The sequence below is a fragment of the Carassius gibelio genome, chromosome A11 (genome assembly GCF_023724105.1).
Source record: "Carassius gibelio isolate Cgi1373 ecotype wild population from Czech Republic chromosome A11, carGib1.2-hapl.c, whole genome shotgun sequence".
In the NCBI taxonomy this organism is placed as follows: domain Eukaryota; kingdom Metazoa; phylum Chordata; class Actinopteri; order Cypriniformes; family Cyprinidae; genus Carassius; species Carassius gibelio.
The window spans coordinates 16,143,123-16,171,047 of NC_068381.1; the positions used below are offsets into that span (position 1 = coordinate 16,143,123).

At 38.2% G+C, this 27,925-nt stretch overlaps 2 protein-coding genes across 2 annotated transcripts; one reads left to right on the forward strand and one right to left on the reverse strand.

The window, feature by feature from the left end:
• The first annotated feature begins 1,076 nt into the window (after positions 1-1,076).
• On the forward strand, positions 1,077-21,068 carry LOC128022470 (junction plakoglobin-like). Its single transcript, XM_052610094.1, has 16 exons — positions 1,077-1,231; positions 12,623-12,677; positions 14,322-14,489; positions 14,932-15,185; positions 15,280-15,518; positions 15,665-15,866; positions 15,970-16,114; positions 16,259-16,362; positions 17,122-17,460; positions 17,960-18,112; positions 18,235-18,354; positions 18,484-18,634; positions 18,844-18,965; positions 19,742-19,778; positions 19,938-20,086; positions 20,190-21,068. The coding sequence occupies exons 2-15, from the start codon at positions 12,665-12,667 to the stop codon at positions 20,081-20,083; spliced, it is 2,193 nt and encodes a 730-aa protein (XP_052466054.1). The 5' UTR covers positions 1,077-1,231; positions 12,623-12,664; the 3' UTR covers positions 20,084-20,086; positions 20,190-21,068.
• A 589-nt stretch (positions 21,069-21,657) lies between these two features.
• On the reverse strand, positions 21,658-26,536 carry cdc6 (cell division cycle 6 homolog (S. cerevisiae)). The gene is made up of 12 exons (XM_052610099.1): positions 26,370-26,536; positions 25,550-25,816; positions 25,198-25,467; positions 24,888-25,087; positions 23,804-23,958; positions 23,584-23,690; positions 23,351-23,490; positions 23,165-23,265; positions 23,009-23,079; positions 22,701-22,873; positions 22,439-22,579; positions 21,658-22,081 (listed from the first exon to the last, which is right to left on the reverse strand). Exons 2-12 carry the CDS (start codon positions 25,788-25,790, stop codon positions 21,992-21,994), a joined length of 1,689 nt encoding a protein of 562 aa, XP_052466059.1. The 5' UTR covers positions 25,791-25,816; positions 26,370-26,536; the 3' UTR covers positions 21,658-21,991.
• Positions 26,537-27,925: the final 1,389 nt, after the last annotated feature.

Here is a 27,925-nt window from a genome sequence, read left to right on the forward strand (position 1 = left end):
TAGTAATGATTTACACAGTTTGTTTACTACTTACTATTTACCTGAGCATTCAGTATTGTGCAATATAGCACACAGAAGGTGAGGGAATATTTTTTGGGGGAAAGAAGTGCTGCATTTTATTATTTAAACGTGACTTTTCATGAAAATTCTATAATTCGAGATGACCACCCCCATATGACGTCATAATATGCAAATTAGATGGGAAAATAAAATCCCTACATAAACATTGGGTCATCCTTAATATTTTTATAATTGACAGAAAGTCTCTATCTTTAATACATTTTAAGATATAGCCTTTTGAAATTAAGATGTCAAAATCGAACGTTTTAGGAAAAAACCTCTGGTGCCTAAAGGGTTAATTTTCCTTTACAAAACTTTATTTTCTTTTGCAAGTATATGTGGCCCAGTTTTGACTCCATATCTCACTAGTTTTGAGACCCACATGTAGAAGCACATTTGAGAAGCATATGACAGAAAATGATTTGGAAAAGTATCTCTATAAATCATAAGAGATAAAAAAAAAGGAGACGAATCCTTATAAATGTTCACAGACAAGAAAAGACACATGGCATACATAAGAAATATTGTATATAGGGCTACATGATATATGAATGTTGAATTCAGTATATATTTTTTTTTTTCTGACACCAATTCCCAGCAAATGTTTTTACTGAGTGTATTGATGTTTGACAGTATTGTATGCAAAATAATTAGCGCTGATACAAATACTTTGCACTTTGAAATTTACATCATATATATATATATATATATATATATATATATATATATATATATATATATATATATATATATATGGAACTAATCGTTTTATAAATAATATAGGCTAGCCTATATACAGGATTCAACTTTTATTATTTATTATTATTTTATTGTACAATAAAAGTAATATCTTATGCATGTTTTGAAACGTGTGTGTGTGTTGCATATTACGCCATGATGCTCAACTAAAGCAATCAGGTGTCGATTTGAAGTGTTTTTGGAGTGTTTAAGTGTCCTGAAGCGCAGTGAGAGTGCGGGGGTGTGGGTTTGGGTGTGGTGCGGGACTCTATAGTATCGGGGCGGAGCTCTGGAGGAGACTTTGCCCTCTCCCCATCGCACACAGTTCACCCTCATCTGAAAGCGAGAGAAGTGTCACACTCCCAGGAACTCTGTTACCGCGGTGGAAAACTAAAAGACTCTCGGATCGCTGTTCGGAGACGAGGGTTTAGAGGTAAACGCAAATCTAAGTTTATTCAAGAAGACGCTTTTGTTTTTGTACCTTCGTAGTTAGTAAAACCTCATCTGTTTTTATCCAGTCTATCCGATCGACCGTATAAAGCAGCCATTGATTCGTAGTTGGGTCTCTTGGGAAAGTGAGCTGTTTTGTCGGTGTTGGTTTACTTAACCTGTGCGATACTCGCTCTCACTTCCGTGTGTCCGGTTACTGCTGATCCGCCTTTTATTTCGTTAAATGCTCGCTATTTCATCGTACACATCATAGTTGTTATAAACATTCAGCTGTATATAAACTACTCGGGTGCGTTTATTATTACACAACAAAGAAACACAAGCAAACGCCCCACATTCGCAAAAGTCAACTGTTGGCATTAAACATAAGGTTAATAACACGCCTGCTCGCAATCTGACATATAAATTATATATTAAACATTAAAGTACATACGATAGACTTGGAGGAATAATTCATACAGTGGTTAAAATTCTGTTCTTTACTCAACCTCATATTCAAAACCTTTTCTTATGTGCAATAAATGCAAAAGGGAGATTACGGTCTCAGTTACTGGTCGTCCTCACTGTATTAAAAAAAAGAGTCAACTTTCTAAAATAATTTCTCCAAATAAATTTCTTTTCTCAATCGCTTCGTCTTTCATGCGCCTGTCAGCTAAATCAATTTTAAACAAAATACTTTTTAGGTGTAAATATGTGATAACTTGATAAATAATGACAGTATCCTACATACATTTTCCTCATGCAAAGATGATTTCTGTTTATGAGCGTTTAGCATTTAGCCTTATAGACTAACTTTTGTGTTTACTGAAACAGTTTGTGAGCATAGTATTAAACTTTATGTGTACTAAGTATACATATTGTCCAACACTTTTTATTTGACACTTTAAATGACAGAAATGATGACAGATATTGGCAGAACTATCAGAGAAATTCATATTTTCTCTAATGTGATTTTGTATTTTTAATTATTTTGTTACATTATACAAAGTATAACCTCAAACAGTTCATATTGATGCGTTCTGTTGACATATAAACACTGGTTTTGAAAAACAAAACAAAAACAAAAGCATGTTTTAAATACTGGTGTTGCCACACCTGTGACACAGGTTGTTCAAATGAAGTGTGTTAAAGAGCCTGGTAAAGTCTTATGCACATAAACTACTAAAGAAAACCTAGTTAATCTAACACATCTAAATCATAAGTTATTCATGCCTCTGTCTGTTACATTATTAGTCAGGGTCTTGCATGAATGCATGTGTCTAAGTAGGGCTGTATCATGCTTTATTGAAAAGCTGACTTATCTTCACTAGTTTCATTCTGAGAGATAAGATACAATCAGATTTTTCTCATATTTAAGTTACCGCTAATTTTGAGTGTATACAAAGTGTCAAATGTTAAAACTGCCTCAGAGGAAATGATGTTCCTTTATCATACGTCCTTTTCCTGTTTGTCTGTTTAGCAAGGAAGCAAAAAGCCATGTTCTCTGCGAGTGGTTTATCACTTAAAGAAGCAACTAAATTCCACAGAGTTTAATGACATGGATTTAGCAAGCCGTTTTGGGCCAGCTGAATTTCATTTGGTTTCTGAACGGCATCGACATGCACTGCTGGCTCTCAGTAAGAGGATGAGTGTGATGTGTGTTTTCTCACTTACAGAATCTGAAATAAATACAGACAGATGAAGGACCAAATAGTCTATTTATATATTTGTATGGCTCAGGTGCAGTAAGATATTAACACAGACAGGACGTGGCATTTGCTCTTTGTTGGGAATTCCTGAGTTGTGCACATTAGCAGTGCAGTCAGAGGCCAGCTGGTTGCTTTACCGACTGACTGGAGTTGGTTTAAGATGAGATTTACAGCATTTGGGCTCACACATAGCCATTAATCTCCCTACAGGCACAAATCCCTGATATTGTCCTATATTAGGACAGCAAGGGGCAGCTTGATCCCCTCTTCATAAATACACTTCAGAGGGGGCTAAGGAGATTACCCATAAGCACAGTTTGCTCAGGATGTCTGTTTGCTTATATTTCACAGGTTTTATTTATTTATTTATTTGAGATCGATTAGCATCTTAATTACTCAATTTCTACTGCTCTGCCTTTCTGTATAAAACATATCTTTAATGAATGTGGAGTGAGATCTGTAGCTATATGACATCTGAGGTGAATGACCAGCTGGCTGAGATGGATAAGATGGGCTGGTTGTTTCACAATCTGTACAGGGTCAAGCTAATAGCTCTTGAGGAATTTTTTAGGTTAGTTGTGTTATAGACTTGAATCTCACTGTAGAGGGCCATTCACACCAAGGTCGATAATGATAAAGATAACTATAGAGTGCTGCAGTGATGATAAAAAAAAAAACATTTTCACTGAAGGTTTGTTTTGCAAGAGTGAGATTATAAACACAAGAAGGCTGTAAAAGTGCACTAGTTAGTAGGTAAGTTTATGTGTTTGGTGTGGTGACAATTAATATCATGGACAACCTCTGTAGTCCCATTTAGCCACTTGTTAGCAATTGCAATTTTTATAAAATTGTGCATGGGGTATTATTGCTGTATTTTATATCGTAGAATAAAACGTGAAAATATCTTGATCTTGCGATACCACCATAGACTTCATTTCAGGTATTTAACCAAAAACCCATTCAAAAAACCCCTGCTGATTTCAGGACAATAGAACCGGAAGTGAAAAAATGCGAACTTGTTTCCATGTTTTGGCCAACAAAAATATATATCCTGCCCCTGCAAGAATCTGTAAAGTAATAATAATCATTTAATCGAATTAAAACTGGGACACAACTATACGATGACACAGAGGAACAATATTGTTTGAACAAGTGGTTTTTCAGCTGACAAACAATAAAAACATTGACAGCCAATCAGAATCTGTCCGAATTTAAAGAGCTGGAGCATTTACAACAAAACTGCATGCCTACTGCGCTTCTAATTAATTAAACATATTTTTTTGCATTGGTAGAGACACTAACAGAGTTATCTTTATTCTCATATTTCTTGGTGTGAATCTGTCTTAATACTCTGCCTGATATATTGAGTAGCAATGGAATAACTCAAGTATGATTCTCACTTAATTATATGGTCGTATGGTCTCTCTCCAAGACCTCTTTGCACACTGGTATCTTTTCCAAAACTCGGTGGGCGGTCAGCTGAGCTCTCATGAAATTTTAACAAAGCTCTCCTAAGATGTCAGTTAAAACTCGACACCAGCACGGACCTACTGAATTAACACAGAGGAGTCACAAAGGAGTGTAGTAGGCCCTCTATCCCCTCCCCTTCGTTTTTATATCGAGTGGAATTTGAGGAGTAAAATTCCACTCAATATAAAACTAACCTCAACTAACCTCATATCCTGACAGACGGAGTGAGAAAAGTGAGTTTAACACTGCATAACATGAATAATTGAATGTCCCTGTGCTGGTAGCTAGAAGAGGGAAGTTGCAAACCCTAGAAAGGAAGTTCAAAATGTATTAATTAAGTGTGATTTGATCCGTTTAAAAGCTTTTGGGTGATGTTTTGGGCAAAATATATATATATATAAAAAACACAATCCTGTCCACTGTTCCTGTAAAGGAGGGAGCAGCTTTGCTCAACATGAGTAAAAGTTGTGGGAGGTTCTGGACATGTATCATCAAGACAGAACATCTCCACTCCTTAAATCAGGGCTCAGGAGGTGTAGTGTAACTGGAAGGGAATTTTCGCAAGCCAGAGAGACAATCTCAGGCTAATAAATAATCGTTCTAAAATGCCCTCCATTTAATTCTATTTGGTAATGAAGAAACTTCCCATAGTCCTTTGTAATGGTTGATTTGATCTCAGTTGACCCCTAGAAGTTGAAATAACCTGTATAAAAGATGCAACAACCTTTTCAAGCCAAAGTCTCTAGAGTTTAGTATTATACCAGCGAGTCAACAACATCTTCTGGCTGATTAAGTTCATTTTTGGCTGCAAGGGAACTTGCATCACAACGTAATGTACTTTAAAAAAATAAATAAATATATATATATATATATATATATATATATATATATATATATATATATATATATATATATATATATATATATATATATATATATATATATATATTAGCGAATATTAGCCAGGAACAAGTATGTTAGTTAAATTGTGCATCTGTCTATATATTGTTTCTGTTTCGTTTCTAGTTAAAGCCTATTTGTACTCTGACTCTTCATAAAGCAGTAGCCTTCTTCTCCCATCAAACATTAACCAGGTTGTCTTCCTGAGTCAAACTTGCTCCAGAATACTGTAGTATTCCTCCAAATCTTTTCAGATTTATGCACACCCAGCAGGGTTTGCCCCATGACATCTCAGACTAATGAAATATTCAACAACTATCACATTGCATAGCTCAGTTGTGCTCTACAAACTCATGCATAACTATGACGAAGTAGCTTTCCTCCTTTCTCAGGAAGAAATTGCACAATGGTCTAAAATGACGAAATTTACGAGAATCACAGATACCTTGATTAATTGGCTTTCGTCTATTTCTAATGATGCATTTTAAAAACCAAGAGGGGTTGAAACTTGTTGAAAATGCTGGTAAAATGGCGGAAACTCTTGTCTCGGATAATGCCCCACTTACCGTTTATGCCTTGGCTAATGACTTTAATGACAATAACATGAATTGTTTCTGATAGTCCATCAAGCCACAGGCAGTCACACAGCTGTGCACGTTCATGACCTCTTTCATCTCATCTGGCCTAAAAAAGAAGAGGGATTATGGGATAGCGGACATCTTGAATATTTACATGATACTGGAAATTAGACGTACAGGTACTCACTGCTCCTATCGCATATCTCTTAATCTATCATGCCGAGCTGAATATAGACACAAGCATGCAGCGCAAGCATTATACTCGCTCGTTTGCTAATGGCCTTTCTCTTCCTGTCTGTGTTAATCTAAGCACTTATTGCAAGTATCACTCATGACCAAATGCACACCGTTTAGTTTTTAAACCATATAAATGGAATAGTATGGAGCATCTGCAGCAGTGTATCAGTGAAGCTTCATGCATTGTTGCATTTATGCATTAAGAATGATTTACACCCAACAACCACTTAGTTAGTCTAGATATTTTAGCCACAATACTTTTATTAGCATGCTAATGCTAATTTACTCTCCTCATGCCCCCTAAAAATTAATTTTTTGGTCCTAATTATCACATATATTTGTAATCATTAATCATTTTCTTTTCTAGACCTGCATGTCATTTATTGCTGCTAATGGTTTAGCTTGCCTGGATAGCTTTGCTTCAAGATGCAAAATAATCATGATTATGTGTTTATCAATTAACTTCAGAGATGTGTGCTCTACTGCAGTGCTGTGCAACATGAGTTGAATATGCATTTTTTTGTGTGTGTCCATTTGCCACAAAATGAAAAATGTATTGAAGCACGTGATTGTACTGTTCTAGTGCAATGGAAAGTTATTATGAAGAGTTTCAATTCAGATAAATGGGTACCGATGCAATCTTAATGCATTTGCAGTCAGAAAAATGTTATGCAGGGGTTTGTTTTATTGATAGGTAATTTAAAAGATATATATTTATGTATTTCCTGTTACATTGCATTAGCAAAGCTATATATTGTTCTGTGGTGGTAAATTTCTGTGAACCAAAACATGACACTTTTTTTTTTTTTTTTTCATTATATGCCTTGCAAAATGCAAACAGTCCTCTCTAGTAGCTATCCATTATTCTGAGGGTGTGCAGCCATAATCAGAAATGCACATTACAACTCACCCGGTTCATTTGAGCTCCTATGATAACTGTGTAATTGGATGTGCTGTTTGATGGATCTGCATTTTGAGAGGCCTGTGTGTGCATTTTGTTTGGGCTTAAAGAAACTCGCGGGCCCTAGTCAGTGCAGACCACCTGCTCGCCCACTTGCTGACTCTATCGGAAGCAATCTGAGTGTCTGGGGAGATCTCAAACACTGCAGGCTTTTAACAGTATGGGCTCAGCTGGTAGCTGACAGGTCACAAAGTCATTAACAGTGTGTGTGTGTGTGGGTGTGTGGGTGTCTTCTACTGTGTGGGTGGCTTTGGATTTCATTCATACTACTGTTCTGAATTAAAGCTATGAGGCATAGCAGCTGTATAATCTCTGGAGACTGACTCCTAAACCAATATGGCTGCTTTCTGGCAGTAATTCAAATGTAAATGGTAATGGCTCATTGTGGAGACTTATTGATCACTCTGTGATGTATTTTCCTTTTTTGCCCTAAAATAGTGTCAAATATCGTGTTAATTCTTTCATAATTTAGAAATGTTAAAAATATGTATATATGAATATTGAAACTTTTTTTGTTTATGATGATATTAAGACCTTTTTATCACACCCAGATGTTTTAAAGTAAACTATACCAAGTACAATAAGCACCTCTTCACATAAAAATACTTTAGTTAATAAATGATTACAGGTGAAATCCACTTTATAATGACAATAAAAGAAGATGAAATCGATATGCATAAAATGCATTGCATGTTTGAATTGCATTTTATTGAATTTTTGAATGCATTAATATAAATTAATGTCATGGCATTGACACACATGATCAATTCTGCAACACTACTGAAAAGCTTCACATATCATGTCTCGGAGTAGAAGACCGCACACACCTGAGTCATATCAGTGGCGCTCCCTGTCTGTGCTGAGGGCAGGGTAGATTGAGAGAGAGATTATGGCCACTGTACTGTTCTCAGTATTGTTTAATGAATAAGCACCGTCAGCACATCTGATTCTGACATTCTTTAGCTGTCAGGTCAGAGAGTGTGAGAGACACACGGAAATGTGAGTGATTTTGTGTACATGTCCTAAAAAGGATACAGTAGGGGTTCTGCAAATAAGAAGTTAATATTGAGTAACATGTGTCTTCTGATTCTGATGATTCTGAAATTGGCCAGGTGTGCATATATATATATATATATATATATATATATATATATATATATATATATATATATATATATTATTCCAAAAGAAGCAAGAGTATCAAGATTTGTGTGTCACATACACTGAAAAATAAGTTTTTTTTAAAGTTGTAAATAAAGATTGACATATGTTTGACATGAAAATATTATTTATAATCTTTAACAAATGGCAAAATAGCATGGTTCTTTACCTTACTGTATTGCAGAATGTTGTGATGTCTAATTTACTTGTAGCATTTAGAGCTATTTGTTTCAGTTTTTACCCTATGTAATGCTTCAATTTATTTATCATTTGCATTTTTGAAGCAGAGTTTGAAATTGTGATTCATAATTCATAATGGGCAGAATACACCAGATCCATTGTTCACGTAGTCACTGTTGGGCTGGATTTTGTAAATATATGTCAGTACATGACAGAAAGTCATTGAGAGGGTGTGTATAAGAATAAGTGGGTGGGAGACTAGACTGCTGTAGCACAGTAAGCACTCCGTGGACTTCTGTGGAATGTCACGCCTGGATTAAAGTTTTGGGAATCAGCTCTGGGATGTGTCATTATCCACAATCCAATCAAAGCTGACAGAGGTGCTTGGTCCGTTAGGCAGGGACTGTAGGTGGAGCGGGTGGGTGATAATTCTGAAGGGCGTGTGACATTCATTGCTCGTTTTCTCAGTGTGAATTCTAATGCACACATTGCACAGTAATGCACAGTAATACACTTTTACTCATTAACTAATATTCATCCCAACTGTATGTGAAGTCCAAAGTAGAGACAACAGTACACAATTCAGATCAGCAGTTAATCAGTGGATCATCAGTCATTTCTCCTCATACTGCATAGTAGGGGTGTGCGTAGGGCTGTGCAAAAAATCTAAATGTGATTTTCATGCACATCTCATCAGTAAAGACGCCCCTGTAATTAGAAGTATATCTCCAGCACGTGCGTTCAGATCAGGGTTGCCAGGTTTTCACAACAAATCCTGCCCAGTTGCTTCTCAAAACTAGTCCAAACTAGCCCAATCGCGTTCCTAGGAGGTTCCCCGATAAAAAATTGCTTTCCGGGGTTAAAGTTTTATGTTTTATGGCATGGTTGCCTTGGTAAAATTCGCATTGTAGGGGATAAATATCACGTTATTGGTATTGTTTTTTCGACCCGGACATGAAAAACAACCACAGACTTGGCAACATTGGTTGGCATTTACTACACAGAGCCGTAATTCACTGACAATCTACACAAAATCGATTTTGAGATCGGTGGCGATTCTTTGTCGATTTTGAAAGCGATTTTGTGTTAGTTGTCGGTAGACTACGGCTGTGTAATAACTGCCGCTCCACCTGAACCAGTGTTGCCAAGTCTGCGGTTGTTTTTCATGTCCGCGGTTCGAAGCAACCCCATACCAATAAAATGATAATTTTACCAAGACAACCATGCCAAGAAAAAAAACCCCGTATATTTTAACCCCGGGAAGCAATTTTTTAAAAATCTGGGAACCTCTTGCAATCGCGATTAGTTTTGGACTAGTTTTGAGAAGCAACAGGGCAGGATTTGTTGTGAAAACCTGGCATTCCATCAGGTGTGTGATTTCACATAGAGCAGCTGTTACTTCACGGAGCCGTTGTTAACTGACTAGCTGCGCAAATCCACGTTAATTTTCAGCGTTTATTTGTGCAGCTAGTCAGTTAACAACGACTCTGTGTAGTAACAGTTGCTCTATGTGAAATCACACACCTGATGGAATTTACAGCTGATTCGAGAACCGGCTTTACTGACGAGATGCGCATTAATTATTGCACAATATTTATCGCGCACCCCTACTGCACAGTGGTAGATATCGTTTTTCTTAGCTATGGACTTTATGTAGCTCTGCCCTTTTATAGTCTTCTGTTTGTGTAAGGTAAAGGTCTAATGAATTTACGAATGATCCACTCATTTTAAGATCTTCCCTGATATGGATTTGTCCATACTTTTGAAAAATGAGTCCACCCAAGTCCAGGTTCATACATAATTGCATTCCAAGTACCCCATTTCTACTGGGTTTATGCGTACTGCCATGAGTGAAGAGCCCACCTTTAATCTTAAATGTATGCCTCAGGTTCTTTTAGGCGTAAAATGTTTCTGGTGATTTTTCATGTAGTGTTAAATGGGTGTGTCATTGTATTTGTGTGATTGACCTCGCCCTTTAAAAAACAACTTGTGTCTTCATGCAAGTATGCACTAGTAAAACTCACTTACTGTAATAGTTTGGACTGTGACCAAAATCAGTAAGGTGTAAAGATGATCTTCAGTGATCTATCTCCTGATCTGTTATAATCTGCTATGTTTTATTGCTTTTTTTGTTTTAAACTGCAGAACAGTGTACGGACGTACCAAAGTGGGTGTGTAAATCTGATTCTTTAGCTCACTAGAATGGGAGCTTGAGAAAATACACACACCCAGTGTTCACACAGACACTTGCTATCGTTCACCTGCAGGGCTTGCAAGAGTCGCAGAGTGTTGCATTTTATGCGTTTAGACAGGTTTTTGACTTGGATACACCCAGCTAGGTGTGTCCTCCTGACTCCATTGACACTGACGCCAAAAACTAGCTTTATAAGTAATTCTAAGTTCTTAGGAACCATTTCAGTAATGTGTATATTAACACAGAGAAAGACTTTGTGTCAGCATGAGGCATATTTCAGCACGAATAAACAGCCACAAGTTTTGCAAACCGACAGAATCTGCTTCGTGTTGCTGTTGAGCAGTTTAGTTTGCTGAAAAACTCGCAGCCACACACACCACGTGTGTGCGTGTGTTCACCCTCTCTTCGAGTGTCGACATGCAAGGCATCCAAAATATGTTCAGTCTGTTCTCGTGATGTTCTGTAAAGTACAGCATGTCTAAAATGTAGCTTTCGTTTCAGAACGCGATTGTTTGTCAGGCTGTGGTCAGGCATTCCTGCTGGTTGGTTAATGTCTACTCTCTGATCGTGTGCATTTTTAGAATGAATTTCATCAAACCACTGTGCATTTAGGTGCTTGGTTAATTCATACTTTTTTTTTATAATTCAATTGTGGCATTAAGTCTTCGCTGGTGGTCTTTGGCTGCTCTGATCAACTAATCAGGTTATGTCATGTCCCGTTCCTGTTCTTGATCATTCCCACCTCTTTTAGGAATATAACCAGAATAGAACAAATGTCTTGAGTGCTGGGATGCTCGGATTTTTGGTTATTATTGTTAACATCAACAAAATATAGTGTGTTTGTGCTTTTGTTTACAGTTATTACTGTTACTTTGTTTATATACATAATTTTTTTTTTTTTATGACGAACAAAGTTGGCTTTTTATTCACTTAAACAGAAAATAAACATTTGTTATAGATATAAATAACAATATATATAAAATGTTATTTTGTTTTTGTATGTTAAGCATATGTTTAAGCATTTTTATTCATTTAATCAGATATTAGACTTTATCATAGATAAATAAATACGTATATAACAGTATAATAATATATAATTAGGCTTACATATATTTTTAATGCTGAACATAAAGTTAGGCTTTTTTATCAACTTAATTGAAAGATAATAAACTTAATTACATAGATAATCCATTTATTTATTGGTAAAAAAAATCAAAATCATTATAAGTTGATTATTTACACTTGGTCATTTTATGCATTTAGAGCAATTAATTTATGAAAAGACCATGTGCAAATGCCCTTCAAGACATTTTCTAGATCAGATCAAATTACCTCAGTAGGTTATTTGAGGTGCGTTCAAGACCTGACTCGATCAAGAGTAAATGCATCTGGAGGTTTTTTAACTCCCCCATACTGATATTTTCATAACGTATGAGGAGGAGTTCAAGAAAAACCAAGAGGGAGAAAGTAAATCGACACTACAAGGTGCAGATAAATTTGAAAGTAGAAAGTTATGGCAGCCAGATACATTTGGTCCGTTCTTGCTTATTTTGAGAACAAGGTTTTCTTATTGCTTTGCTTTAAGTTATGAATGGATTTTAAGAAACAATACTGCTCCAATATTGAGCTGTTGTCTGAAAGTAAAGTGTGGTTGTGTCTTTAAATGTGTGAGAGCTGGAGAAAGGGGAGGGGTTTGTTGTGTAGGGGTGTGTAAATGTACAGAGCCGGTTTTGTGAGTTTATTGTGCTTTCAATCAAGCCATTTCATCAAACGCCTTGTTTTGAGACGCCAAGTGTCAAAAAGTACCGCTGACATTCCCCCATCGCTGTCGCCCCAGTTCTCCCATGATCCTCTGCACCCGTTGTTTTTCTGTTTTTTTTTTCTTTCTTGTTGATCAAGAAAAGATTGCAGCAGGACTTAAAAAATATTTTTAACAAGCTTTGGCTTCTGTTTGGCACAAATACGTTTGAATATTTCTGATTAATATGATCATTTTGTTTTGCAGGTTTTACTTTTGGACTGTTTGGTTTGAGTCCAGGAGGCCAAAATGGAAATGCACTGTAAGTATACATGCAATTGTTACAACAGGGCTCAACATTGTCTGAGGTCCTGGGGCCAGAGTGAATAATAAAATAAAATTATTATTTCAAATAATAATAATAAAAAAGAAAAGATTTAAAAACATTTTAGCAAGACGCGAAAGAAAATTCCAGTGTACAGTGTATTCTTGCACTTGAACATACAAATACATACAAAAGTATGTCAAAATACCTGTCTAGGCAAGTAACTTTTTAGCTTTATAAATGATTAATCTATATATAAATTCTACAGTGGAGCACATGTGCACCCGTCGACGGGGCATTTTTTATTTTATTTCAGCTGATCTCTGTTCCCACCTTGCATACAATTCAGTAATTTTCCAAAATTACAAATGTGTAGAAAATATTACAAAGTGTGTAAATGCAATGTGTAAGAGGCCAGAGATACTGCAAATGAGCGCAAAGAGAAGAAAATACTGTAGAAGACACTGTTCATGATGCACAAAATATTGGAAGAAAATCCTAAATATTAAATTGGGTGTTTATGTGAATGTGTTTCTGAGGGGAACTGACTGTCTTCAGAAAAGTTTACATAGTTTTTTTTTTTCATTTGCCTCTCTATAATGCATTTAATGTAATAAGCAGTAACAAGGGAACGCTGTATCACTGCTGTTCCATAAGCGCCACCTGCTGTCAGAGAGTGGATCTGCATCTCATTCAGCCCATTATTCATAAAGCGTCATTTCATTTGCGTCTTTGTTCTGTATATTCAGTTCTGCTATTGCTTTTAATTTGTTCTTTTTTGTTCTTATTTACTGACTGTTCACTTGACTTTAATAATTTTTTAACTTTACATTTGTTAGGCTAGTAATTTTTGCTCTGGTATCGAAATTGGACCTGGGAATTGAATAATTTAATTGGTATCTAAACTTTTGGTCTCATATAAGTTTATTTATTAGAATAAAAGATAACATGGGTCAAAAACAATGATAACTGCAACGATTTTTTTTATTTTATTGTATTTATTTTTTGATGGCAGTATCAGTGAAAATATTGGTAGGGCAAGTAAAAATGTGAACCATTCGTCCTACTGGGCTAGTAGAAAAAAAGTGTTGAGCCCATAATCCAATTAACATTTTCATATTGTGAATGATAACTACTTAATGGCAAGGAGTAAAGATATTTATATTTACTATTTTATGTAAGATTGGAAATTAAAATAAATAATTATAAAAGTGAATTAGATATCACAACATTATAATGGATATTCATTTTGACATTTGAAGTTGATTTAAATTGTATCATTTAATTTCTTTAAATTTCTTTATGTAAATGATTTTAAGATTAATTTTTAATTGTTATATCCAGTATCGGCCAATACTCATAAATCTCTCATATCTTCTGATAATTGATATAGTGGAAATACATTGTACATCCCTAATAAAATTCCCAATCAGTTTAATAGTTCTTTCAAATTAAAGGAAAGGAGTTTTCTGCTTTTTTAAATTCATGTTTATTAGCTTCGACCCTGTGTCTCTACTGATTTCCATGTTCCATGATGCTTTGTGTGATTGTAAGAGTAACTTTAATTGGTGTTTTATATAGTTTTGATGGAACCCGAGGCAATCGATCAACTCAAACTCTTGTCGTGTATTTGTGCATCAGTTGCAGAGGCCCCAGGCTCAGTGAAGGTCACAGAATGGCAGCAGTCATATTACGGGACAGATTCAGGCATCCAGTCAGGAGCCACTACGGTTCGCTCAGATCAAGATGGAAGAGAGTACAGCAACAAGAATTTCACCTACTCCGCCACATTCACAGAGAACCCTGCAGGTGAAGAACATATCTTAAACTAGCGCTGCATGATAACGGTTTAACGGTTCATCATGATTATTCATCTCCAAAATATGATCACGATCATTAAGCAAAATTGTTATCATTTAACATTTTGGCATTTTATCAGAATCATTGCACTTTCACAGAAGCAAGAGATCAAGATGTAGTCACAGTAAACAGCGCAAAAAGTGGAGATTTCTAAACTCTGACTTAAATGTTTGCCGGTGTTCTCAGCTCATCAACACATTGTCTGTAATGTAGAGAGAACATGTGCACATGGTTGCCAGTATGGGAAGATTCAGTAAACCAAAAATGTATCGATTTAAGAAAAAAGCTCTGATTGGGGGATTAGAACTCTTGAAATATGGCAACTGTGACCATTTAAAGCTTGTTTGAAAGTTTCAATTTATAATTCTCTATGTGTCACTCTCTCCTATAGATGTGGAGTCTCAGTATAATGTGACTCGTTCCCAGCGTGTGAGGGCGGCCATGTTTCCTGAGACCATGATGGAGGGAACGTCCGTCCTTTCCACTCAGATGGATTCGTCCCAGCAAACCAATGTACAGAAGCTGGCCGAACCGTCTCAGCAGCTCAAAGCCGCCATCATTCATCTCATCAACTACCAGGACGACGCCGAACTCGCCACACGCGCCATTCCAGAGCTCATCAAACTCCTCAACGATGAAGACCAGGTACCTTGAATGCTCGTATTAAACATTCAGTCTCTGCTTTACAAACGCACAGTAGCGTCATGTCCTGACCTTTGACCCTCTTTCTTGACTTTAGGTCGTGGTGAATAAGGCAGCTATGATCGTGAACCAGCTGACCCGCAAGGAGGCGTCCCGTCGGGCTATGATGCAGTCCCCACAAATGGCGGCCGCTGTGGTGAGAGCCATGCAGAACACATCCGACATGGAGACGACCCGCGCCACAGCCAGCATCCTGCACAACCTTTCGCACCAGCGCGAGGGGCTGCTCGCCATCTTTAAATCAGGAGGCATTCCCGCTCTGGTGCGCTTGCTGAGGTGAGAGAGTGCTACTGAAGAACAGGACTAGATCATTGTTGTCATTTATTCACCCTCATGTCATTTTAACAGCATAATTATATCAAATGTTCATTTTTGGGTTAAACTATTACTTGAATGAACCCTCCAACCCATTTCTTTTGCAGTTCTCCGATGGATTCAGTTCTTTTCTATGCTATCACCACCCTGCACAACCTGCTTCTGCATCAGGAGGGAGCCAAGATGGCAGTGCGTCTGGCTGATGGTCTGCAGAGGATGGTTCCCTTGCTGAAGAAAAGCAACCCCAAGTTCCTGGCCATCACCACGGACTGCCTACAGCTGCTTTCCTATGGCAACCAGGAGAGCAAGGTGTTTATTCCGTTAATAAATAAAATAATACAAATAGTCGCAGAAGTTCTGTTTCTCGTGTTTGATGGTGTGTCATGTTAACGTCTGTCTGATTGTCTCTCAGCTGATTATCCTGGCTAACGGTGGCCCTGAGGGTCTAGTGCACATCATGAGGACTAACACCTATGAGAAGCTGCTCTGGACCACTAGCCGTGTGCTCAAAGTGCTCTCTGTCTGTCCTAGTAACAAACCTGCTATTGTGGATGCTGGTAAGGCAAATTAGAACCCCTCTTCTAAATATTACTAAGGCAGATTTTTTTTGGTTATGACTTTTTTTTTAAGTAAGTCTATATAGTTTTAGTTAACTAAAATAACACTGCCTCTCACAAATGTATCTATGTTTTCTCTCTCAGGTGGAATGCAAGCTCTTGGTAAGCATCTGAACGGCTCTACTCAACGTCTGAATCAAAACTGCCTGTGGACCTTGAGAAACTTGTCAGATGCTGCAACCAAACAGGTTAATTTATGCATCTAACACCATCTCACGGTCTTCCACACACCCAAGGAAAAAAATAAGGCAAAAAAATAAAGCTAGACTGAATTTTGGCCCCTTTTTCCTTCACTAAATTATGTTTATGTTATGTGTGTTAAAGGGGACGTCGTATGCCCACTTTCCACAAGCTTGTATGATTCTTTAGGGTCTTCTTGAAATGTCTGCAAAATACTTCCTCATTGGTCGTGTAAAAAACATCCTTCTTCCCTTATTACAGCTCTTTTCACAGCGGCTCGTTTCGGTGCATGTCTCTTTAAATGATAATGAGCTACTGCTCACCCCGCCCCCTCTTCTGTTTTTGGTGTATTCAGTGACACATCACCATCAAAAGCAAAAACTGCCGCCTCAGTGGCTCTGATGTCGGGAGAAAATTAAGACTCTTATGTTCACTTTAACATCCAGATACAAAACACCTGCATTGTTTACAAAGAAAATATGCTAATACGGGATGGTCCATCAGCGGTCGTGGGCGGGGCCTGTGCAATATTACATAATACTGCTTAGAAAAACTAAACGGCTTGATAATTGAGACAGTTTAGGTTTTAGGGGGATTAAAAAACACCATGAAAAAAGTACATTTTGCACCCGATGTCCCTTTGAAATATTAAAAAAAATATACAAAAACAACCCATATTTTCATGATTACAACAGAAACACTGGAAACTGTTTCTATGTGTAATATGTTTTGGTGCCGACACATGCTAACTCTCTCGCCCCCTGCAGGACGGACTGGAAAATCTGCTCCAAGTGCTGGTGGGCCAGCTGTCCTCTGATGACATCAACATGCTGACCTGTGCCACGGGCATCCTGTCCAACCTCACCTGCAACAACACACGCAACAAAACACAGGTGACCCAGAGTAATGGCGTGGAGGCTCTGATTCACACCATCGTGAGGGCCGATTCAAAACAGGACGTGATCGAGCCAGCTGTCTGTGCCCTGCGCCACCTCACCAGCCGGCACCCGGAGGCGGAGTCTGCACAGAATGCTGTACGAATGTATTACGGCATCCCCGCTATTGTCAAATTACTCAATCAGCCCTACTACTGGCCAGTCATTAAGGTAAGTGAAAGAAAAACAGAAAACTGACAAATTAATACCTTAGTGAGAAAAATATTTTAACCTTTTATTCATTTCTAAAAACATTTTACACTAATCATATTTGATTTTGTTTTATTTTAATTTTATTTTACTCTACATTGATTTGTACACTGACACCTATTGGTGTGGATGAAGCATTACACAAATGAAAGTGTCCAAAAATAGGCGGGTTATAGAGAGTAAGGAAGTAAAATTCAAGTTTTGGTTTTTCAATTTTGTTTTATTTTTTTGTAAACAATTGCGAGGTCCATATGTAGAGGAAAACGACTTTTATTAAGCCACAGATTGTAAAACTTGTCATTTTTTAGGTTTAGTAACTTTGTAACCACGCCGTTGCTTAAATTTACGGGGCCCAGAGCTATATTTTAAGAGTGGTCTCTGTCTCATAGAGGGCATTATTGGGCCTCCTGTTGTGCAGTATAACCATGTTAAGCTGACCCCACATTTCTCTTCATCGCAGGCTGTGGTTGGTCTGATCCGTAACCTGGCGCTGTGTCAAGCCAATCAGGCTCCTTTGAGAGACGCTGATGCCATTCCCAAACTGGTGACTTTGCTTTCGAAAGCTCATCAGGATGCACAGAAACCTGGTTCAGCTGCTCAACAAACATACCAGGTACGAGAGATATCAAAACCAGCATTGTTAAAGTCACATTTTTATGTACACCATACAATGTACAGACTACTATTTTGTCACCGAATTACTAAAATGTCCTTTTTCCTCTCCCTCTCTCTCAGGATGGGGTGAGAATGGAGGAGATCGTGGAGGGCTGCACTGGTGCTCTGCATATCTTGGCCAGAGATCATATTAACAAAACCACCATTTCCAACATGGACACCATTCCTCTCTTTGTTCAGGTGACTCTAATTATATCCTCTCCACAGATAATACTGTGTTATGGGTGTTTTGGGAGCGGGTTTGTACAGTCTTTGCCCTCTATGTGGCATGGTCCGTGTATAATAGACACCTGTTTTCTGTCCCTGCAGCTGTTGTATTCTCCATTGGATAACGTCAAGCGTGTGGCAGCTGGTGTTCTGTGTGAACTGGCTCTTGATAAACAGTCCGCAGAGATCATTGATTCAGAAGGAGCCTCTGCTCCTCTCATGGAGCTTCTCCACTCCAGCAACGAAGGGACCGGTGAGTGAGAGCGAAAAACGATCAGCAGGGGAGTATACAAATAGTATACATGCATAGCCAAATTTTTCTAGGCACAGACACTGGACAAGAATGAAACTCTCTAGCACACTATCAAATGTATTGAATTTTGAAATTCTGTGCATTCACATCAGTACTGAAGTATAATTAAAGCTTAAGTGTGTAACAAAGGGGTTCTGTTGTTCTTTCAGCCACCTATGCTGCTGCAGTTCTCTTCCGAATTTCCGAGGACAAAAACCCCGACTATAAGAAACGAGTTTCAGTGGAGCTCACACACTCACTCTTCAAACACGACCCTGCTTCTTGGGAAATGGTAAGTTCGGCCCCTCGTGGTGTGGAGGTGTGTTATTTTGCACACCTTGACATGAAATGCCATTTGCAAACAAATTTACCTCAGTAATGTGACATTTCGGAGTATATTTTACAATAAAACCAAATTTAGACATTATTTTTCCATATTTGGTCTTGAAAAGTAGTCTTTATAGTAAGGTGACCCAATTTTTTTTCTTAGTCCTGAGATCAGATATAACTGAAAACTGTTGCCTGTTTAAAGCTTAGTACTTTCATAAAATTCGCATTAGCTGCGATGTATTTATATAAATATAGTCTGATGCTGTAACGGTACTGTGTTTTCAGTTTCGACTTACTGTAAATGTTAGCAGGGTTAAAATTGCTTTCATTTGAATTTGGGAATGCAAGAAATGTCTTTAGATTCATTTATAAATCTGTTGTTGTTAACAAAGAGAAGTTTCAGTGTCACATGACCCTTCAGAAATTATTTGCATTTATTATTTTTCCTTATTTATTTATTGGGTTAATAAATATGGCTTATGTTATTTTGCCTTATTTATTCTTTGGGTTAATTATTTTGCCTTATTTTTTTATTGGGCTTTTTTTTTTGCCTTATTTTTTTATTTTGCCTTTTATTATTTGGCCTTATTTATTTATTAGGCTTATTATTTGGCATTTCAGGATCATTTTGTTTGGTTAAACTCATTTAGGCTCAGTATGTTAGATGTCTGTTATACATTTGTCATAGAAATATGAACATAGAGCACAGGTTTTGACAGTTTCCTTGTTACATTTTAGGCACGCAACATGGTGGAACCTGGCCTTCCAGAGGACGGTTAGTATAGCGTCTCTCTCTCACAATGATTTGGCAGCTAATTATCTCCATTATTGCTAGATCTGTGTCTAGTGACTATATGAAACACTGTTGGTTCTGCAGAGACTGTAAAATTATGCAGATGGCTAACTTTTTGCAGTGTTGTCTTGTCTAATACAGAGATGGATGGTTACGGCCACGCAGGATTTCAAGGATACAGTGATGGCATGCACGTGGATGGTATGACCCTAGATCAAGAAATGGTAGAAGATTTTGGGCCAGGCATGGGTTACAACCAAATGCCCAGACACTACAATGATTTTTAACAGGTTAGTACTACTCAGATACACTAGCTGTCATTCAAAGACTCAAATAGGATTGGTCTAATGTGCTGAAATTGCGTTTAACTGAGTGTTTTTGTTTGTCTTACAGCCCGATGATGAACTGAGCTCCAATGAAAAATACAAGAGACAGAAGCTCTTAGCAGAGTTTTTTTTTTTTTTTTCATCACTGGGTGCCTGTGGTCCATTTCTCAGTAAACACACGGTCACTGCTGTAATATATGCAATTCTCTTCTCACTGTTCTGGGAGACGCAGAATCAAGCACAATGATAAGCTGCCTTCATACAAGGAAGACAGCATGTTCTTTTTGTAGGAAATATTATATTTTATCGTTTCTTATGGGTGCATTAATACATTGTTGGTAAGAGGACTGGTTAACTATGCCAAAGAGATTTTATTATAATATTTTATAATGATAATCACATTGCTTTTTATACTTAAGATTTTGGAAAATACGATTGTTTTAGGTTTGTGATCTCACAATTACTGACCCGAAGTCAGTTTAATAGCTTCGTTCACGGTGGTTTTAGTCAGATGGGTGGTCAGAGCTGATCTGTAATCATTGTTATAGTTCCTACAGCTCTTATAACTCAATACAGTGCATTTCCATGTTTCTTCCCTTACAGAGTCAAGTCAAATACTGGAGTTACATGTAACCTTTCCCCACTTGTTTTTTTTTTTTTTTTCATCACATATATTTGTTTTGCTGAAATTGTCTTAATGTGTAGCCAAGGATATACTGATTTTATTTTTGAATTGCTATGTGTATGGATATTTTTTTTTATTATTATTTGCGTGATAAATGCTGTGCTGATTGAAAGGGACTAATGTTTAACCAAACAAACTTTAAAAGTTTTAAAACTAGCTTCACATTTGTTCAGGTATTAACAGGCAAGCTGAACGAAGGGATTCTTTGTAGCATTTTTACTTCACTTTGTCCAAAAAAATGAAATAAAATCATGTTATCTACTGCTTTGTGATGCACTTCATTTTGACAAGTACTAGAGTGTTGATATAGAGTATTCAAAGGGTTTACGAGTCATTTCAAATGGTTTAAAAATAAAAAAGGCTCAACTTTGCTGGATATTCACTCACCAAGTTTGTTTTTCTGGAAAAAAAGATAAAAAAAAAGCATTACATCACTTACTCACCAGTGGATCCTCTGCAGTGAATGGGTGCCGTCAGTAAGAGTCCAAACAGCTGATACAAATCATAATTTACAAGTAATCCTCAGGACTCCAGTCAGGAGAGAAATATGCACAGAGCAAGTGAAACCAGTTCTTGAATATGTTGATGGATTGACTTGTAAATTGACCAGAAGTAATGGCTAAAAGTTCAAAGCATCAAAATAAAGGATTTGTTTATTACAAACACAGATTTTAAAAAGTATAATACACACAAACTACACAATCATGCAAAGGTAGGCAAATCATAACATTTACATACTGAACTTCTCGGACTGGCTTGTTTTAATGTCATTTAAAAAAATATTTTAGAGCTTTTGTTTTTTTTTTTTTTTTAGAAAAAGAAAAAAAAACAATCGACTCGGGAACAAACGTGTGTACATTCTGGTTTATTAAAACTGCACATCCCCCTAAAAAAATCATTACAAAGCTGATGTACAAATTAATATAGAAGGCAATATCTTCTGTTTTGAATCGGAAGAGTTTATGCCAATCTATGAATGCATATATTAAAAAAACATCCATACACTTAAAAAGGCAGGCAAATGTTTGACACAAACATAATGGAGAAATCAACCCTTTTGGATCAAATAATCACTATAAAACGGCACATTTCATTTTAAACAAGACTTTCACATCTAAGCAATATAAAATAGACAAATGAGGTGAAAAAAGTAAAATGAATTAAAAAAGTTAAAATCAGGGAACTTATGGCAGACCAGCCGCTAATATGCTTCCAAGCAGAGTGCGATCCTTCAAAGCATTCTCCACGTCTCGCTCTTCAATCTTCAGGGAGATCTAGAAAAGAGAAAGCCATACTGAAATTAAAATCCATCATTAAGTTGAAATGAACCAAGATACTGATTCACTGAAAACCTTAAGGCATACTTTATCCACATTCTGCTCGGTCTCGTGCACAGCTTTCAGAAGTATACTAGAGTTTGACACATGCACAGTACCACCTAGTGGACTCAATCTGTCTCAACACTCGACTCGTGCATGTGCTGATGTATGGACACAAAACAGGGCTGTGCACTGACATCTGCACGTGGACAGTGCACAGATCCTCACAGAACGTGAACAGCTAAAGCATAACTGAGCTTAAATCAAGATTTCACAAAGGCCATACTATTCAGGATTCAGAACTGCTCTTACTTTAGTCAATCGCGCCTCCTTGGCCTTTTTGAGTGTGAAGATTCCCCTGCTCTCCAGCAGACTGCAGAGAGACAGACACTCGGTCTGTCCGACTCCTCCCACCTGCCTCTGCTTACACAGCTTACTGTACACCTCACACAGCTGGACAAACACACAAGGTTATCACCCACAGGATAACTTCTCTGGATTCTGAACACTGAAGTGACAGTGCTTGGAAACGATTTTCATTTTAAAATACAGAGACGATCAAAGTTTGACTCACCTTGCCCAACTGGACCTCTTTGCTCTTGCCGCTACGGACGATTAGAAGCATACAGCAGACCAGAAGCTTCTGCTGCAAAGGGAAGCTCTCGCCATCCCCGCTGCTGGATGCCATGCGGTCACCATACACCTCAGTCAAAACCCGCGCCACCTGAGGAACGCTCACCCGTGACACTGCAACAAGAAAAGAGAGACAAATCCCTCATTTCTTTTTCTCTATAGACAATCTATCCTGGTGATAACATAAGGACCTACACGCCGATGTATTGATGCAATCTTATTTTCTGGAAAATATGCAGCGATTCCTACCTTTAGGGCCGGCTGCGGGATCAGATGCCATTTTGGACCGGTCAGCTGCTTCCACGATCTCCACGGCCCTCCTGATGGACAGACACAAATGTGTGAGGACCTCTCAAAACTAAGGGTCACACTCTCGTTTCAGCCGTTTAAACCCGGTTCTCTCACCTGCATATGTCGAGAGCTTTGCGGGCATCTCCTGACACAGCTGACACTTTTCTGGCACAGAACTGAACTGCCGCTGAATCCAGAACACCTTCACCTGATACCTGAACACACACAGCTATGTATTATTACCTGAGAATGTGAGTTTGGAGAAGTACGGATAACAGGGAAATATGCAACTAGGCATACTTGTGTGAGCCGGTCTTGGACAATGGCATTAAGCTCCTCACGACTGTAGGGGGGAAAGTTGAGAAGTTTGGGTCGGCAGTGTGGTTTCGCCTGAAGCCTGGGCAGAATACGGTCCGTCAGGTCCAATGCATTAGCAATACCTAAGGGGTCAAAGTTCACCAGTAAGCAGACATTCAGAACAGTCCGCGTTCCAAGATTGTTAAGTTGGGAAGATAAACGCATGACAGCCGTACCAATGAGACAAACACGTGAGTTGGGCAGGTAAGGCCACTCAAAGATGGTGTAGAGAACCTCCTGAGACTTGCTGTCCAACTGGTCCATCTCATCCAGAACCAACAGGCTGTTCCACACAAAAAACCACAGGAATTACTCAAAAGAATAAGATCGGTTTGAATCAGACTACAAAACTGATCTTCATGCAATTTAGCGGAAGAGGAGCCCAAGCTGACTTACACCGTGGGCCCAGAGCTGGTCAGGAGTTTCTCCAGCCGAGCCTCGCTGTTGCCCTTTGGAACGCCCAATCTCTCTCCCAGCAGTGGAAAGATGGCGTGTGAGCTCCGCAGGTTCATACAGTTGATGAGCACAGTCTGAACCCCTTTCAGCAAAGCCTTCAAACAAGAGAAGACAGTGGATCATAAGTACCATGGTTTTTGTGTGTACTTTAATTGTAAGTTCATGTTACAATACCATTCAAAACTTAAGGGTTGGGAAGATTCCTTTGGAAATGCTTTTTAAAAGAAATCTCCTATGCTGATAATAAGACCTACAGTAAAATATTTCCTACTGTGAAATGACGACGTTTTTTAAATAATAAATCAAATGACTTGCTGCTCAAGAAACACTTATTATCAGTGTTGAAAACGGTTGTGCTGCTTAATTTTTTTGTGGAAACTAATACATTTGACAAGAACTGCATGTCATTAAAACCGTAACCATTTTAAACATCAGTTTTAATGCATCTTGCTTGTCTTGAGCTCTTTTCACACTGCACGTCGGACCCGGAAAATTACCGGGTCGCCTTCTGTGTGAAAGAAAACACGTCCTGGGATTGATCCCGGGTCGGGGACCCAGCAACACTTCTGGATTCAGTCCCGGAATGAGCGCTGTGTGAACAAAAGCCAGAACTAATGCAGTAAAGGCCGTGTCGTAGTAATGACACACTTTATCGCACAACTTTTTGATGAACGATGGCGCCGAAAAAAATCTCCAAACTGTAATGAAGCAGAGATCAGTTAGTTCCACACTTTCTACGCTGACACCGAGATCGTTCGCCAGCTTAAGTGAAAGTTAACGTGCCTAGCGTTTTCTACTCGTACATGGTCACACACTTATGTCACGTGTCTTTAAGGGTTGTGTGTGAACGCATGCACAGATTCCGGGTTAAAGTGCAAAACCTAGCGCCTGCCGGGACACATTACCCGCGATTTTCCAGAATCGCAGTGTGACAGGGGCATTGTTGACCCCAAACTTTTAAATCACTAGTGTATTCTTAAGTGATTTTAGAGTTAGAAACCAGCATATTTTCTCTTGAGCTCACCTTTTGTTCTTGGAGGACACAGTTCAGACAGGCGGTCTTGCCTGTGCCAGGAGCTCCAGAGATATAGAGGCTGGAGGGTTTCTCCGCCACCACATGGTTCTCCAGGAAGGAGACAATGGCAGCTCTCTCTGCCTCACGAGAGAGAAGACGTTCAGGGACTGCAGTGTGAAGAGCCTGCTTTATACTCTGATAGCCCGACTCTGCAGGAAAGAGACCACAACAGAGACACAGTTTACCTATCAAATATCAACAACTGGACACAGATTTAAATATATTTAAGCAAATTAGCCAACAAACACGTAGAACATACTTTTTACAGGAAAGAGTCGGGTAACAGGGAGCTTTCCCTCTGTTCGGGGGATCGGGTTTGTGCAGGGGGTTTCTTGCAGCCGTTTTGGCGATGGACGTGAAACAGGAGACAGGGGAATCTTGGGTGACGCCGGTGTGGGACGTGGAGGTGAGGAGAGGACCGGTGTGTTCTCATTAAAGGACAGTTTGCGAGGGGAGCACAGAGGAGCACAGCGCTGCTTCGGAGGAGAGCCAAGCATAGACGCCGGGAGGTTACAGCCGTTCTCGTCACCTGAAAACCAAGATTCAAGGCATAACACGTTACTGTAAGAACAACAATCATAAAGGTTGCTTAAAGGTGACGAGTTACACACCTGTACGTTTGCGGGGGCTCAAGGGCAGCCTCTCAGACGAAGAGGTGTTTTTCAACACCGAATTCCTGGGAGACCGACAGACAGTGAGCGAATCGCCCACATTTGACTTTCTAGGGGACAGAGGGATGGCCTGGACGTCCACTGCATTCTCAGAGGAGTTTTTAGGGCGAGAACCCAATCTGGAAGACTTCCTTCGGGGGAACTGAATGGTGGGCTGATTCTGGGAGCGAGTGCTGGGCATTTTTAGGTTTAAACCAGAAAGCAGATCTGAAAGAAAAAGCACAGTGACTTATTTTAAATCAGCGATGAATAACCTCTAATGCACAATGGCTTGAGGAGGAAACCGAGATAACCCATCAAGAATTTAGCAAGTAAGTGTAGTAGTTTTTCCACTGAGACACTTGAGGTGCAAAAGTCATTAACATAGCCATACTAACCTAAAAGCTGTTGGGGGTTGTTTGTAGTCGTATCAAGTTAGACAAAAAAAAACAAAGACTTAAGGTTAACCCATTTTGTGCAGAATCACACAGCTCAAACGATAACCATCAATTTATTGACTGAACCAACAGGCACATTGTGATTAAGTTACTTATTTTGTTAAATGCTTTACGGTACAAAAATAAGTACATTAACAAAAAATGTTTTAGAACCAGTATATTCAACAAATACTGTAAATTATAAGTTAAGCGAGCCATGCCTGTTGTGGGGAGTATTTGGCGCCAAGCTGTTTGTTCACGCGCACAACACTGAAAAATCCTATTTTAAAATACTGCACAATAATCTTTTAAGAACTATAGAACGAATATATTTAATGTCTTACCTGAATAAACCTGAATTTGTGTTGACAATCGCTACGATGATCACAAGTTGTAGATCTCTGGGAACAAGCTCCTCACCGCACACTCTCACCCGACGTCAAACTAGCGCCAAATCTGCTGCCTTGACCTCCTCTCTGAACAGCTGACGCGCTGGCGTGTGACGTGGCTCTCATGACAGCGCATTTCATTGGTTGTTGGGGTTCCTTTTGGTTTTAAGGAGCCAATAGGATTCTTAGTCCCTTCCCACATTGACTTGACTGTAATGGCGGGTATTTCTTTGTTGGTATTTTGGCGCAAAGAATTTCCCGGGAGTTATTAAGAAAGTTTTGATGTGTATATATAGAAGACAGGTATTCTACCATCACTATCCACTCTCGACAAATTTATTTTAATCATCCAGGTGTATAGACCAGATTTTCACAGTGACAGGCTCATTTCTGTTTCATAAACGCACGCACTCAAAAAAACAAATGTTGAAATATTCGATTATACAATGGTTTCTCTCGTTCCTTATATGTGACATACTATTAGTATTAGCTCCTATTCATTGAAAGTTTTTCGTCTTTTATGCCCATTTTGTATTTACTCATCTAAAAAACTGGCTTGGATGTTATGCATATTTCTTTCTTTTTAGTTAATTTAACATATAACACTCACAGGGGATACATACAGAAATAGTATTTAAAAAAACAACATATGACTTGAACTGATGCAGAGCAATAAAGTATATATAAAACCAGAATACAAAACAGTGTTAGGTAGTCTAATAAAATTATTAGGCCTAAACAAATAGATAAAGAAAAAAAATGAACAGAAAAACAAATAAGAACCTAACAGACATGCTGTGAAATCTATCTTTTTTTCATCAGTACAGCTGCTTTAGCAGCTTTCTTCTTAAGTGATGAGCAACAGTTTTAGATCAATACAAAAAATAAAAAGCCTAAAATTGGGCATACAGTCAGTAATTTTACATTTATGAACATGAATTATGCCACAGAGTTAGCAGTACAAGCAATTCCAAGACATTTGTCCAATCTTTAAACAGATGAAACTATGTGCACCACCAGAAGAAAAAAAAAATGTTATCTTTCTTTCAGTAGATGACTGTCCATTCATGGAGATATAATTTACCCTAAACCTTATCAAAACTGAAGAATCATTGTTATATCCATATATAATATTTAATTATTATTTGGCTGAATCATGTGTCTGGTTGATATTTCCTGCTTTAGATCAAAATGTAGTGGATCATGGTCTTCTTTTGAGCTGGTGTGCAATTTGTAAAGTTCAAGGTTTTAATCCGTCTCGTGTTTTTCTCTCTCTCTCATCGTTCTACCGAATGCTGCCAGCAGATTGCTTTGGAGCAAATCCTTTACCATTCATGGTTTACTGGTTGAGCCTTAGATCATCTTCAACACTCCCTGTTGTTTTGTGTATTTGTTTTTATATGTTACCCTGGACCACAAAACCAGTCATAAGGGTTAACTTAGATTTTTACATCTTTCCTTTGATGTATGGTTTGTTATGATGGGGTGGTGTTGGCGCAGTGAATAAGACA